Source organism: Setaria italica, chromosome IX (genome assembly GCF_000263155.2).
Source record: "Setaria italica strain Yugu1 chromosome IX, Setaria_italica_v2.0, whole genome shotgun sequence".
NCBI classification, from domain to species: domain Eukaryota; kingdom Viridiplantae; phylum Streptophyta; class Magnoliopsida; order Poales; family Poaceae; genus Setaria; species Setaria italica.
The window spans coordinates 51,194,178-51,208,456 of record NC_028458.1 but is presented as its reverse complement, the minus strand read 5'-3'; the positions used below and the strand labels follow the sequence as shown (position 1 = coordinate 51,208,456).

General features: G+C 53.7%; 1 protein-coding gene and 1 pseudogene across 1 annotated transcript; both read right to left on the bottom strand.

The window, feature by feature from the left end:
- Positions 1-1,994: 1,994 nt before the first annotated feature.
- Positions 1,995-4,507, bottom strand: LOC101765013 (annotated as a pseudogene).
- Positions 4,508-5,956: 1,449 nt separating this feature from the next.
- LOC101764595 lies at positions 5,957-7,580 on the bottom strand. The gene has a single exon (XM_004984948.3). The coding sequence runs from the start codon at positions 7,437-7,439 to the stop codon at positions 6,963-6,965; it is 477 nt and encodes a 158-aa protein (XP_004985005.1). The 5' UTR covers positions 7,440-7,580; the 3' UTR covers positions 5,957-6,962.
- Positions 7,581-14,279: the final 6,699 nt, after the last annotated feature.

Sequence of the window (14,279 nt, the reverse complement as noted above, 5' to 3'; positions counted from 1 at the left end):
TGGTAGAATAGAGTCCAAAATAATTTTTCACACCACTAGTAGTGTTGATGGTGGCCTGGTCGGAAAGAGTGTAAAATATTTTTTTCATATCAGCGGTGCTGTGGAGGGTGGCCTAATACCTTTATAAGATTTGAATCGAGGCCCTCTCTTCACATGTAGCCTTTCTTACAATTTCACCTAAAAAATACATCTCGACTATACATTTCGACTATATGTTCTTTGAGCTTTATCTCTTCACATCTTATATTACATATCTAGAACTCTAAACGATCTTTAATGAAAAAGGTTGTTGAGCAGTATAACTTTGATATTGATGACGTTTCCATTGGAGTTTGTTTGAATTTAAAAAGATCATGAGAAATGGTCTTAAATATTTGGGCGTATAAATCATCTCAAACGAAAACTTTTATCAATTACAAAATCTTAGATCTCATCAAGCTATACAATTTTAATATATAGTTTGTCTCCATTCAACTTCATATGAAAAGTTGTGATTTTTCTTAAATCAGATTTATTTATATTTTTTGAAGTGATTTCTTCGATTACTTGTACTTTGCCTCTATCCCAGCAGGGAAGGAAGAGTGCCTCTCGAGGAGAGTGTTTGCCCGGAAAGAGATCCTTTCTAGCATCCTTGAGTTCGTAGTTAAACTCATCTCCATCCACCTTTTCATGGATCGGAATGGGCAAGTGCCGTTGTGAAGCTCGGGTTGAGGAGATTTTTTTAGAGACAACAGTTGCTTATGTGAACCGCTTCTAGAAATACCACTATCCATAGGCGATTGGCTTAGAAAGTATTTCTAGAGGCAATCAGTGTCCATATGAAGACATGTTGTTGTACTATATAAGCTGTTGACATTAATAACTACATGTATAGTAATAAAAGAGGAGTATTGTGAACTCTATGCAATGGGTGTTCTTTTCCTCTGCCCGATCTCTTTCTCCAACCTTCATGTGTTTTTCTACTCTGCTACATGCCCATTCTGTTAAATGTTAATGGCACACATTGTAGGTGCAAGGTTTCACACCGACAATGGGGCTTGCCAATCAGTACGCGATCGATCGTTCGACTACCTCTCTTCCTCTCCAAGCTCCAAAACATCCGTGTCCTGCCATTTTCCCCCCATTGCAAAGCTCCATGGAGCAGCCACATGCTTCTCCTTTTTCCCTGTGAGAGTACTGTCAACCGATGATGTCTCTAGGCCAGGCACTCCCTCCCTCTCGGAGCTTGTAACAATCCGAACATGAATTTTTCACATGCACGTGTGATCACATGAGCTATCCAAGCCATTCATGGATCATGGGTAGGTGAGAAGTAAATAGGGTAGGTAGTGGATCAACGGTTGGATGGAGAGAAATTAACTGTTGAGATAAGTCATGTGGTCATGTATACATGTAGTTTTACATTTTCCGAAAAAATCCTGCAATTGGTTAGTTGATTTGTTACCATGGATCTTCCTAGATATATATTGCAGTGATTTTCATTGGATGTTCCAACATTGCTAAGTAATTTATTGCAGTTGCTGTTCTATACGTTGAGCAAGTCGAATTACTGTGACGCAACAATAGCTTTTCTTTGATGGTGCGGTAGCTTTTCTTAGATGGTGCGTCGCACTAGGAAACAAGCAAGGCTGCAAGCCTGCAACTGCAGTGCAAGCCATCACCTTCACGGCTTCACCATCACAAATTTTCCAACGCAGTTGCATACCTCTACCCTCTCCATTCATTTTTATCGGAGGTAGTTTGATTGCACAAAAAATGATGTTTGAGTTTGAGCATAATTCTCTCTATAATATTTATTTAAAAAATCAGAATCATTAGCAAGTACTTTTAAATTAGTGTTGTGACACATAACTTTTATACCATGGGACTAATTCGAGGTCACCGTGTGAGCTTCTATGATGAAACTACACCTTCTAAAATAGCATGTAGGAAGTGCTTCACAGCCAAGTCAAACATTTAGTAATCCATACTGTACATGATGCGTGCGTGGTAAGACTTAATTTTTTAAGATAAAAGGAAATAGTTCCGACCTTTGCGACCGCACATAGACAAGTTATTACATCATTCTCAGCTTAGAAGCTAAACACAAAAAATAAGGAAATGAGTACACATAGAGCATGAATAATTCAAAAGCATAGTCTATTATTGTTTCTCCATCCATTCTTGGCGAATATATCCAAAGCGACGATCTCCAGTGCTTTGCTTGCCGAACAGATGGTCTCCCTTGTGTCCTCATGCTGTAACAGGGATCAAAATCGCAGCCAATATACTCCCCGAAGACGAGCTGTATAAACGAATTGAAACGTTTTTTCTCATACACCAAATAGAGCCCAAATAAGAACTGCCACCCCACGAAGATTTTTTTTTTTGCAATGCTAGCATATTGGTAAGACTCAAATTGGCTTAGCTATAGCCTGGAGTGGCGTAGCCAACCCCAGGATCATCCCAAAATTCTCCGACATGTCCACCCTGTTCTTCCCAGCATCCGCGGGAAGCCTCCACTCGAACCGGTGCAGCAAGGTCGCGAGCATCAGATGCACCATACGATCAGCCAGTGGCATCCCGGGGCAGATCCTCCGTCCGGACCCAAACGGCAGCAGCTCGAAGTCCTTGCCGCGGAAGTCCATCTCCTTCTCCAAGAACCTCTCCGGCATGAACTTCTCCGGCTCGGACCACAGCTCAGGGTCCTGCCCGATCGCCCACACGTTCACCAGGACGCGTGCGCCCCTGGGCACCGTGTAGCCTCTGATTTCCGTCGCCGTCTCGGCCTGGTGGGGAAGCAGGAGCGGCACCGGAGGGTGGAGGCGGAACGTCTCCTTCACGATGGCCTGGAGGTACTTGAGCTGCCCGATGTCGTTTTCCTCGATCTCTTGCTTGGAGCCGATCACTTGCGCGAGCTCATGCTGAGCCTTCACCATTGACGAGGGGTTCTGCAGCAGCTCGGCCATCGCCCACTCTACCGTTGCTGCGCTTGTGTCACTGCCGGCGCTGAACAAATCCTGAAGAAATATCCCAAGAATCAGGTGAGAAATGTAGTTTCAATATATTGTGGCAGTAAAATATGGAAAAATGTGTGGAACGGGTTTTTCCTGAAGAAATATCACGCAAAATTGCGAAGATGCACCGTAAAAACACCATACCGTAAGCAATGAGAGGAGCGTTTGCCGACCGAAGCCCTGGCCATCCTCCGCACCGCGGTAGTCAAGCAGCAAGTCCAGGAAGTCGTTCTTGGGGGGCTCCCCGGCGGCGCGCTCCTGCATGCGCCGCTCGATCTGCTCGTCTAAGATGGCGTGCAACCTGTCGAACACCCTCCCGACGCGCGTCCTCAGCCGCTGCGGGTCAAGCGGCGCGAGCAGGGGGAAGAAGTCCGAGACGTTCGGCACGCCGACAGCCGCCGTGAACTCCTCGATCACACCTTTCAACGCTCCCGACGCACCGCGGTCGTCGAGGTCCGCGAGGTCCGTGGAGAAAATGGCGCAGGAGAGCAGATTCAGCACGGTCGTGAAGGCCGCGCGGCCGACGTCGACGGCCACGCCCTTGCGAGCCAGGCGGGCCACGTGGGACGCGAGCCGCCGCACCTTGTCGCAGCGAAGCGACCGGTGCGCGTCGACGCGGCGCGGCGCGAAGAGCTCCGCGGAGCACACCTTGCGCAGAGCGCGCCACCGGGGGCTCCCGGGCGGGAGCCAGCCCACGGAGTGCTCATCATGCGCGCGCGCGGGCGGCGTCCGGGACGGAGCGCGCCGAGAGGGCGGCGTCATGGCGCTGGAGCACGTCGCGGGCGGCATCCGCGGAGGAGGCGACGACCGTGGTGACCGCGCCGAGGCGGAGCGCCATTAGCGGGCCGTGGCGCGCCGCGAGGCGAGCGAGGGAGCGGTGCGGGTGGGCGCCGAGGTCCAGGAGGTTGCCGACGAGCGGCAGCGGGCGAGGTCCCGGGGGCAGGTTGCGGTCGACGGCGGCGAAGAGATGCAGGAGGTACAGGCAGGAGACGACGAAGATGGCGCATGTTGCGTAGACAAGAAGGAGCTCCATGGCGTTCTCAGCGGCGCAGGACGACGTGGTGGTGCAAAGGCCCTATGCACGTGTGACGGTGTGCCGGTGTGGTATCCTTCTTCTTGTTGGGATGTTTTCTGAGAGTTTTTCTCGTTGGAGTTCGTTGGGTGATTCCTTTCGTAGCCATCTTTGAACTGTTGCTAGCTTCATGAGCTTACTCCTGACCGCAGTTGATTGAGTAGGAATGCAATGTTACAATCACACATAAATGAAGACGAAGGGGGCTAGCAGATACGGCAGCCACACATAATTCTTTTGAGCCGAATAAAGCCGGAACGGCGGAACCCAACAATCTCAAAATCTACCCAGAAATTCTCGCCCTCTTCGTCGCGAAGGTCCTGGAACCTCGTCGAAACAGTAGGTTTGTGGGTGTAATCCGGCCATGACCTATCACATTAACAGCAGAACCTGTCACTACTTGTTTTAATACACGAGCCAAATTTAAATCTCCACCTTATGTTATGCGCCAGAAAAAAAAAGTTCCCAAAATGAGTCACCAAAATTCGTCAGCAGACAGCAGGGAAGTCAAAAAATGGATAGTTTCCTCTGACTTTCCTCCCTGTTCTGAATTTGGACGCACAGGCAGAGCACTTGCGAGTTGCAACACGGCAACACCCAACCAAGAGGCCAAGACAACAGCAGCGCGTCAACAGAGGCGCACGCTCTCTATCCTCCAGGCTCGGACGCTCGGTTCATCCTCTGGATGAACTCCTCGGCCCGCACCACCAGCTCATCCTCCTCCGCATCGCCGGCGCGTTTCTCTTGCGACGCGTGAGTGGCATCGGACTCTCCCTCAGCTCCGCTGTTCTTTTCGCTAGCCTACAACTCCAACTGAACACCAGCCGCGTCAACCTCGCCCGCTTCGGCGACGCCTTCGCCGGCGCGGGCGCGGCTGGCGATGTCCATGGCGGAGGCTGCATACTCTTGTCTTCCATTGCTGTTTCCCCCACTGTGTACTTCGACGCCATGCAGGGGTTCAGTCTGGGCAACTTCCAAAGTCGACTCTCCACGGCCGTCAGTATCCAGTTCTGACGCGGCGAGCTCCATGAGTATCCAAAGATGCAGCACTGTAAAAACACTACACCGTAAGCAATGAGAGCAGCGTTTGCCGACCGAAGCCCTGGCCATCCTCCGCGCCGCGGTAGTCGAGCAGCAAGTCCAGGAAGTCGTTCTTGGGAGGCTCCCGGGCGGCGCGCTCCTGCATGCGCCGCTCGATCTGCTCACCGAAAATGGCGCACAACCTGTCGAACAACCTACCGAGGCGCGCCCTCAGGCGCAGCGGGTCCAGCGGCGCTAGCATGGGGAAGAAGGCGGACACGTTCGGAAAGCCGACGGCCACCGTGAACTCCTCGATCACGCCCTTGAACGCCCCGACGCGCCGCGGTCGGCGGAGAAGATGGCGCGGTTACGTGCGAGTGTGCGACCGCGATCGATCTGCTCGATCGGAATGCTCAAGTTTTGCAGATTTCTTTGGTGGCGATTTGGATGTCAGGGAATCCTGATTTTTACTGTGCTCGGAGGCTTCCCGGCGGCAGCGCCGATATCCTCGGCGATGGCGGTCGCGGCTGTGGAGGGCGCTCTGAGTCTTGAGAGGTGGAGGCGGAAGTCTGGGCCGGGTGAATCGTGACCGCACATGCAGGATCCAACAGACGAGTACGACCCAAGGGGACGGTATTTCATTTACCGTCCACCCCGGACGGTATTCACCCTGGTCGTCGCCGTGCACGCAGCACGCTTCAAGCCACCGCTGGCCGGAGCCAGGGCGCCGCCGCATCTCAGCTGGACGCTGCGTGAACTGGGGGATGCAGCCGCCCGCGGCTGAGGCCCTCCGGGGCGGCGTGGCTGTCCGATCTCCTGTGCGGCTGCCAGGCCAGGAGAAGTCGGCCGGCATTGGGGGACGGGGGAAGGCGGCTACCCTGATCATGGTCGGAAGAGAAGATGGCGCAGGAGAGCAGGTTCAGCACGGTCGTGAAGGCCGCGTGGCCGAAGGCGACGTCTGTGTCCTCGCGCGCCAAGCGGGCTGCGGGCCACGTGGGACCCGAGCTGCCGCACCTTGTCGCGGCGATCGAGGCGGCGCGACGCCAAGAGCTCCGCGGAGCACACCTTGCGCAGGGCGAGCCAGCCCACGGAGTGATCGCCGTGCACGCGCGCGCGGGCGGCGTCCAGGACGGAGCGCACCGAGAGGGCGGCGTCGTGGAGCTGCAGAACGTAGCAGGCGGCGTCCGCGAAGGAGGTGACGAGCGTGGTGACCGTGCCCAGGCGGAGCGCCATGGGCGAATTGTGGCGCGCGAGGGAGCGGTACGGGTGGGCGTCGAGGTCCAGGAGGTGGGGGCAGGTTGCTGCAGGCGCCGGCGAAGAGGCGCAGGGAGGAGACGACGAGGATGGCGCATGTTGCGTAGGCAAGAAGGAGCTCCATGCCTCCATGGTAAGCGCCGTAGCACGTGTAGATTGCTAGGCGACGTGCTGTTGCGAAGACCCTATGTACGTGTGACGGTGTGGTAAGTTCATTAGCCACGTCATGTTTTTCTTCTTGTTGTTGGGATGTTTTCTGAGAGTTTATTCTGGTCGGAGTTCACTGGGCGATTCGTTTCATCGCTGTCTTTGGATTGTTGCTAGCTGCGTGAGCTTACTCCTGACCGCGACTGATTGAGGAGGAATTGTAATGCTACCATCTTATGTTACACTGCTTGTTTACAGTTTACTACACGAGCCAATTTTCAAACTCCATCTTATGTTATACTCCGTAGGTTAGAGAAAAGGTTCCCGAAATTAGTGACATCAAAATTCGTCCGCAGATAGCAGGGCAAGTCAAAAGTTCGATAATTTCCTCTGCCTTTCCTCCCCGTTCTGAATCAGAACGCACAGGCAGAGCACCTGCAACACCCAAGAGGCCAAGAGACAGCAGCAGCGCGTCAGCAGAGGCTCACGTTCTCCGTCCTCCAGGCTCGGTTCATCCTCTGGATGAACTCCTCGGCCCGCTCCATGAGCTCATCCTCCTCCGCATCGCCGGCGCGTCTCTCCTGCGACGCGCCAGCAGCGACGATGGACTCCCCCTCAGCTCCGCTCTTCTTTTCGATAGCCCCCAACTGGACAGCAGCCGCGTCGACCTCGCCGCCGCGGCCGCGGCTGTTGGCCACGTCCATGGCGGCGGCTGCATCCTCTTGTCCTCCATCGCTCTTTCTACCCCCTTGTACTTGGACACCATGCAGGGGTTCAGCCCGGGCAGCTTCCGAATTCCAGTCTCCACGGCCGTCAGCATCCAGTCCTGACGCGCAGCCGCGGCCGCCGAGGAGGAGGACGGCGATGATGAGGTGGGAGAAGCAGAATGCCAGGAGCGACGGGCTGGACGACGCCCAGAGGGCGATCAGCTCCACAGTCGAGTTCAGCATTTTTTTTTTAATGCGATCGTGGTTCTTGGAGGGGGCCAGATGGGAATGGGAGGATCGCAAGTTTGCAGCTGGGTCTTGGATTGGGTGGAGGATGGTGAGTGGTGACGATCTAGGCGCTTCGGGCCTTTATATCCCTGGAGTTCGAAGCACCTGAATTGTGCAGGGGAAGATTCTGCCCCGTGGACCCTGGGGTCGCGGTCTTCCCACACAATTTCTTGACATCCAAGCTGATGAAGCGCGTCAACACTGCACTTAGAGTATTTGGTGGAAGACGGTCAAATTCACTTTTCAAAAAAGAAGAAGAAGAAGACGGTCGATCGGTCATCGTGGTAGCTCCAAAGGCTGCAAGTGGAGGGCGCACATCGTGATTGCATTTCCCACTATCTAGACTAAAATCCCATGTCATGGGTGGAATGCGGAGACCAGCGAGCCTTCCCGGGGAAGAAAGCCGGGGAAGGGCAGTCGCGGCCTCGCGGGGAAAATGGGTTTGGCTGGCGCGTGCAGAGCTGCAGACCGCCGCTGGAGACCTCAAAAATGGGGATATCAGTTCGTATGCTACGGGGGATTTCGTGATCGTAGTTGCGAACAGCTCACAAGGCCAATCGCCTGCTAACTTTGTGTCTAACTGGAATTGACAATTTGTTTATTCCACGCTGAAGCGTAGAAAGGATAGTGTCAGTTCAGTTTACAATTTTGTCTCTTCCAGTTTTAACAGAGATGTGCCGTCAAATGGCCAACTTGTTTGGGTGGGTACTATGGGCCTTTAGTACCCTTCTGCTGATTCAGCAATGAAGAAGCCCAATTGGCAAATCTCATGGCTTTTAGCTTGACGGGGCTGTTGGGCCGAGCCCGGTTGCAATTTTTGGACTCCAGCTACTAAATTACGATGCGTAAAACGGTCCCATTAACATGCCTTACACTAACTATTAGTTGCGCTCAGATGTAAACTGTGCATCAGCTAATTTATATCAGCTAACTTAGAGCTAATGGATTCAAACATGGTCTAAATCCAAAGCTTTACAGTGCACGATGCTGGAAGAATATGTGCTCTAAACTAAAGTTATTTTAGTTCCTTTCTAAGTCTAACCATTTAAAGTTGAGAAAATTCTATGCCATTGGAAATTTAACTCATCCATTCTACACCATCGAAATTTAGACCATCCCTTCAATGCCATTGAAAATTTAACTCCATCCCTAGATGTCACTGCAGGTGTTTTTCCATCAAGCCACATGTTCACACTATCAAAATGCCATCCATCTTGTATTCTATTGCCAATCTTAGAGCAACTTCAAAATCTCCCTTATATTACTCCTAAATCTTGTTTAGGGAAAAAAACACAAGAAATCAAGCTCCAATAGATCCCTATTCTTCCAAAAAATATAGCGACACTAAAAACTCCTCCATTGCCCTGCATATTTCCGCGTCGACACTCCTCCCCCAATCACCCCCCATTCTCCTTTCTCGCGCGCAGATTCCTTTGCGCCGCTTTGTTTTTCCTCCGCCATGCTGACGCGCACGGTAGCTTTCAAGACGCGCTGGCCTCCCTCGCCGTGCTCCAGGCCAGGGCCTGCGCCGGGAGGAGCCCGCTCGGCTCGCGTCGACGACGTGGTCCAGCCGCACCTCCCGCGGATCGCGTCTCGGCGGCCCGCCGACCTCCCGCGGATGCTGCCACCATTGCCATCGTCGTCGTCAACGTGGTGACCGCCGTGGCGTCGGCCTCCGCGGCGGTCTCTCAGGGGTGTCCTGCATTTCCGTTGCCACCGCCACGGCGTGTGCCGAGGTCGAGCCCACGTTGTGATGGATGCCCTCCCCCGCGAGGTTCGCCACGCCGAGGCACGTCGTCGTCACCACTATGTCAGCCTCCCCTATGCCACGCATCTTGTGGGCCACCTTCTCGTGGCAGTGGCGGTGCGACACTATGTCAGCCTCCCCTATGCCACGCATCTGGTGGGCCACCTTCTCGTGGCGGTGGCGGTGGTGGTCCGATAGACGGGGAGCGACGTCGGGAGCCCCATCACACAATTCCTCTGCCGCTGCCTTCTGTCGTGCCTTCGCCGCCCACGATTCCGGCAAGATGGATGGCTAATGAGAGGCTGCACCGCTATAGTAGGGGTTGGAGGAGGCGTGGCGCTGGATCGTGTGACCATGGTGTCAGGCTGTGGAGCGCGCGGTGCAGGTGGACCTGGAGCGCATCCTAGCACATGGCGCGGAGCTTGGTGAGCGGCTCCAGCAAGTGGGCGCCGACGACAGGTGGGGGCTCAGGCGTGTAGCGCAGGAGGAGGGGTGTGTGCTGCTGCTGCAGTGCTGGCACCTGTGCCTGTGCCGTGGGTGTGAGGCGGCTGACGAGGAGTGCTCGTAGATGGCGGCAACTACTGTTGGTGCTTGAGTTCTGTGCATAGGTCTTGGTGCCCACGGAGGAGATAATGATGCAAGCTGGCTCAATTAAATTGAGGAGTAGTAACACATTGTGTTGGATTTGGAGGGGGAGCAGGCCGACAGGGTTAAAAAGGAGGGAGAGGAGAAGGGAAGTGTGGGCTCGGCTTCGACAGTCGGTGGACGGCGACAACATGGCCGAGGAGCTCTGTTCTAGGAGGTCGTGAGGGGAGGGAGAGATTGTGAGGGGGAGGTGAGGGCAGCCCAGCTAGAGTGGGTCCACTTGTGATAATGTGGCTGTTTTGAAATATTAGGAAAGTTAATTTTTGAAAATTTGTTGTAGGATGATAATATTTGGGAAAGAAAATTTTAAAGAGGCCGATGCATAATTTTGCCTGCTCTTACCCCCGCGGGACGCCTCATCCAGAAACGACGCCCCTCTTCGTTCTCCCTGGAAATCCCAGGACCGATTCCGCATCCGCATCGAGCTCCTGGAGGCGCGCGGGCAGCATGACCGCATCGCGGTCCCTCCGCTCGCATCACACGTCCCCCGCGGGTCGGCGCCCTGCTGGGTCGCGCGCGCAGGACGCATCGCGCGCCCGCGAGCGTCGCTCGACTCCCTGGTCGGCGCGCCCGCGTCAGGAAGGGGTCGGCGCGCCCCTCTCCCGTCCGTCCACCAGTGCCACGAGGGGGTCGCGTCTGCTAGCGCTGTCCGTCTGCTAGAGTCCCGTCTTCGTCGCTGGAGGGGGCAACACAGGAGGAGGCAAGCAAGGCGACAGATGGATTGAGGAGATGGGCAGCAGGCTGACATCGTCGCTCGAAAGTGTATGGTCTATGCATATCAGCAAATGTAATGATTTGGTCAGATATTAGTGAAGCAAGAACATGTATGGTCTATGCATATCTGCATATGCATTGAAGTGCGTTGCTTGTTCTGTGCTCACAAAGTATTGTTCTGGGTTGCAACGGCAGGAGAGAGCATTCATCTCTTCTTGTTTAGGGGTAATATTGTGTTTTCTATCTTCACTTAACAGCTATTTGACAGCAATGGCACATAAGGAATGGAGTTAAATTTTCAATGGCACTGAAGGGATGGACTAAATTTTAATGGAATTAAAAGGATGAGTTAAATTTCCAATAGCATATAGGGAAATTCCTCTTAAAAGTTTGATCAAATTGATATAGAAAATATTAACATTTATGGTGAATGTAATGATATCGATTTGGTACCATAATTAATATTGATACTTTTTTACGTGAATTTAGTTTAATTTTAGTTGATCGGACTTAATATAATACTAGAATGACTTTCTTTTTTGGCCCACGAGTAGAATGATTTTCTTTGTCGCACGAGTAACAGTATCGGAGGGCGGGAGCCCGACCAAGATCAGTAGCCCACCAATCGAGGAACTGAAAGTGCTGCATTATCTGTGCTGACAGTCTGTTGACGTGACAAACCACACCCGGCACCATGACGTGCCAGTTCTCCTATCATTCAGTTGACCTGATTATTAGGCCGTCCCAAAAGAGCCTGCTTTGACGCAATCATTTCGGAGCACGATCCATGTGGGCATCGCCAAAATGCTTTCTGTTTCAGAAGCGCGATCAGCAATTCCTTGGCCCTGCCCCTGTACTTCCAAAAGCGCAGGGCATCACATGCCCACCCGGAGAGATGTACTGCAGATGTGAGTCACGCGTCATGTGGTCGACTCGTGAGTTGCACATTGCCCTGGCCCCTGCCGATCGATGCCCCCATGTCCATGTCCATGCATGGCAGCGACACACGATCTGATCTGACTAAAAGATAGAGGCGGCAAAAGCAGCTCGATTTTGAGCTACGCTGCTAGACGCCGAGATGCGAGATCCCACCCGGCCTACAGCTACACCCTACACGGCTGCATCCCCGTCATCCCGTGGACAAAAACCAGGAACGTCAGGACTCACGACGACAGCGAAGAGGTGGCGGTTTGGACTGGGGCGAGGAAAAGCCAGCGCGCGCGCAAGCGACACCACCACTCGCCGGCAGCAGCGGCGGTCCGCTCTGCCGAGTCCACTACCTACAGGCTACAGGCCACTGTCACCGCCGCTGACAAATCGCTCCAGTCCTCTGCCCCGTTTCCCTCTGCGAGTCTGTGTGCATGCAAAGAGAACAGATAAACTGCCGGCACCGCGGCACCGGCTCGGTGGGCTCTGCTAGCCGCCCCTGCCTGTTTGCGTCGCATGCCTTGCCATGCTCGAACAAAGGGTCGGGGGCCTTCAGCCTTGGGATCGGAGCACGAGACCAGGCGGCGACGACCGAGGTGGTGCATGCCTGTTCGCGCGCGGAGGCCGGCCGCCTGCCGCGGTCGATCAGTGGTGCGAGCCGTGGACCGTGGTGGACTGGTCACTGGTTGTCCTCGACCACGCACGGCCGGGGCCAGCAAGCTAAGCGAGAGGTCTCTGCTGCCTTGCCCACGCGGACTTGCGGTGCCTGGACCGCGGTCGCGGTGAATCATTAATCCATTCATCATTCCAGGTCCAGGGGACACGGGATGCCATATGATCGTCGGCTCGTCGCCCGGCCCCCTGCGACCGATCTGCATCCGGCGATGGTGACACGTCGATCGTACTAAAGATTGTAAGGAGCAAGGACTACGTGCACATGCAGCGCAGGGCAGGGTATTAGCGGATTACACTAAGGCCATGTTTAGTTACTCCCAACTCCCAACTTTGACACTATGCAAAAAGAAGATTCCCCATCACATCAAACTTGCGGTACATGCATGGAGTACTAAATGTAGATGAAATTAAAAACTAATTGCACAGTTTTGTTGTACTTTGCGAGACGAATCTTTTGAGCCTAATTAGTCAATATTTGGACAATAATTCACAAATACAAACGAAACGCTACAGTGTGCTACAGTGCTGTAACAGTAATTTAGCACCCCCAAATTCGCCAAACTAAACACGGCCTAATTCCTAACTCGGAAACAGAAGGTACTTGTTCTTTATGGTCGCCACAGTCAACAACCAACCGACCATCAACCGCGCCGGTCGAGCGCCCAGGCCCCAGCCTCTGTAAATACCAGTACTGGTCTACGTCTACGACACACGATCTACGACCTACTCCGACATCGGGATTCAAATTTACATCCGCATTCGGATCGATCGACCACAGGCCAGCGGTCATCGCCTCGTAGGTGGTCGTTGAGAGCAAATGGCAGCGACCTGGATGCCCGTCCAAGCTACACACTAACTCCAGTAGTTGGGCCGACGCCTACTAGGACGATCACACGGCCGTGCACCTTGTACGACGCGCACACGGCCCACTGCTGGAGTGGGTACGTAAAAGACGGTACAGTCCTGAGCGCAGAGCTAGCCACGTTCCTCTGTTCCGATCCATAAAAGTATCCACGTACTGTTATGAGACTACGATGGAATCCATGCATCGTCCATCATGTAAACGGATCGGTGCACGCATCTAGATTTTCCGATCTCGCTCGTTGAATTGCATGCGGCTCTGAATCGCGTTCGCGTTGATCGATCTGACCTCTGCTGGTCCTCGATCAGGGTGGGCTGTCACTGTTCTTTTAGCGGTGGCCCCCGGGGTAGCCAGGTACTGTACCCGTCCCTACGGGCATCAATGCGATCGATGCAACGATGTACAGGCGCAGGCGTAGGTTAGGTGCCAGTTCTTCAGTACACATGTACTCGTCTAGCTAGCTCTAGCTGTACGCCTGTACGTATCGGTGTACTCGGGGAAGCCGGAAGCATGGGTCTTGACAAGGAACCGGGAACGAATTGGGCATGCTGCTAGAGCTTCCTCTGCCAGTTCTTCATGCATGGGCTCAGCGCTGACGACGACCTTTGCTTTCCCTGCACGATATGAGACTGAGAGCGAGCCAGCGGCTGGCCCATCATCGGTCAGGCCGGGCTCGGTTCGATTGAAGCATGTGCAGCCGCATGCACGGTTCCGCGAGGCGCATCAGCTGTTAGCGGTCTGCATCAACGAGTAAAGGTCAGGTGCTGTTCTGGCTGGAAAGTGGTTCGCCCATGATGAGACACCGGAGGGGGGCCTTCAATAGTTGGATTGACCTGCCGCCGGTTGCTGATCAGCGTGTGCCGGTGTAGCGCTACCTACCTGTTACCATCTCCTGCGTGTGAGGCTGCACTGAATTTTGTCATGATGCAAGTCGCAGCCGACGACGGATTCAGAACTGAAAACTTATAGTGGCGTCTCCCTCCACATATAGCTATATTGCTGCATTTGCCACATCTGGACTAGAACAAGGATGTCAGAAATGGTGAGCTGTGAGCCTGTGACCGGGTGTGTGCAACAAACTGGTAGATTCTGAAGAAGTAGATGTCAATGATTTTTTTTTCTAAACATGGAGGGGAAGTCAGTGTCGGTTCACTGGATGAGGCAAGGCGATATCGATATACAGTAGTTGCTAAGTTTCGGTTTCAGTCATCAATTCTGTATCCTT

Bases quoted from the DNA above. Each gene is read 5' to 3' on its own strand.
- LOC101764595 (XM_004984948.3), bottom strand. From the start codon at position 7,439: ATGCTGAACTCGACTGTGGAGCTGATCGCCCTCTGGGCGTCGTCCAGC.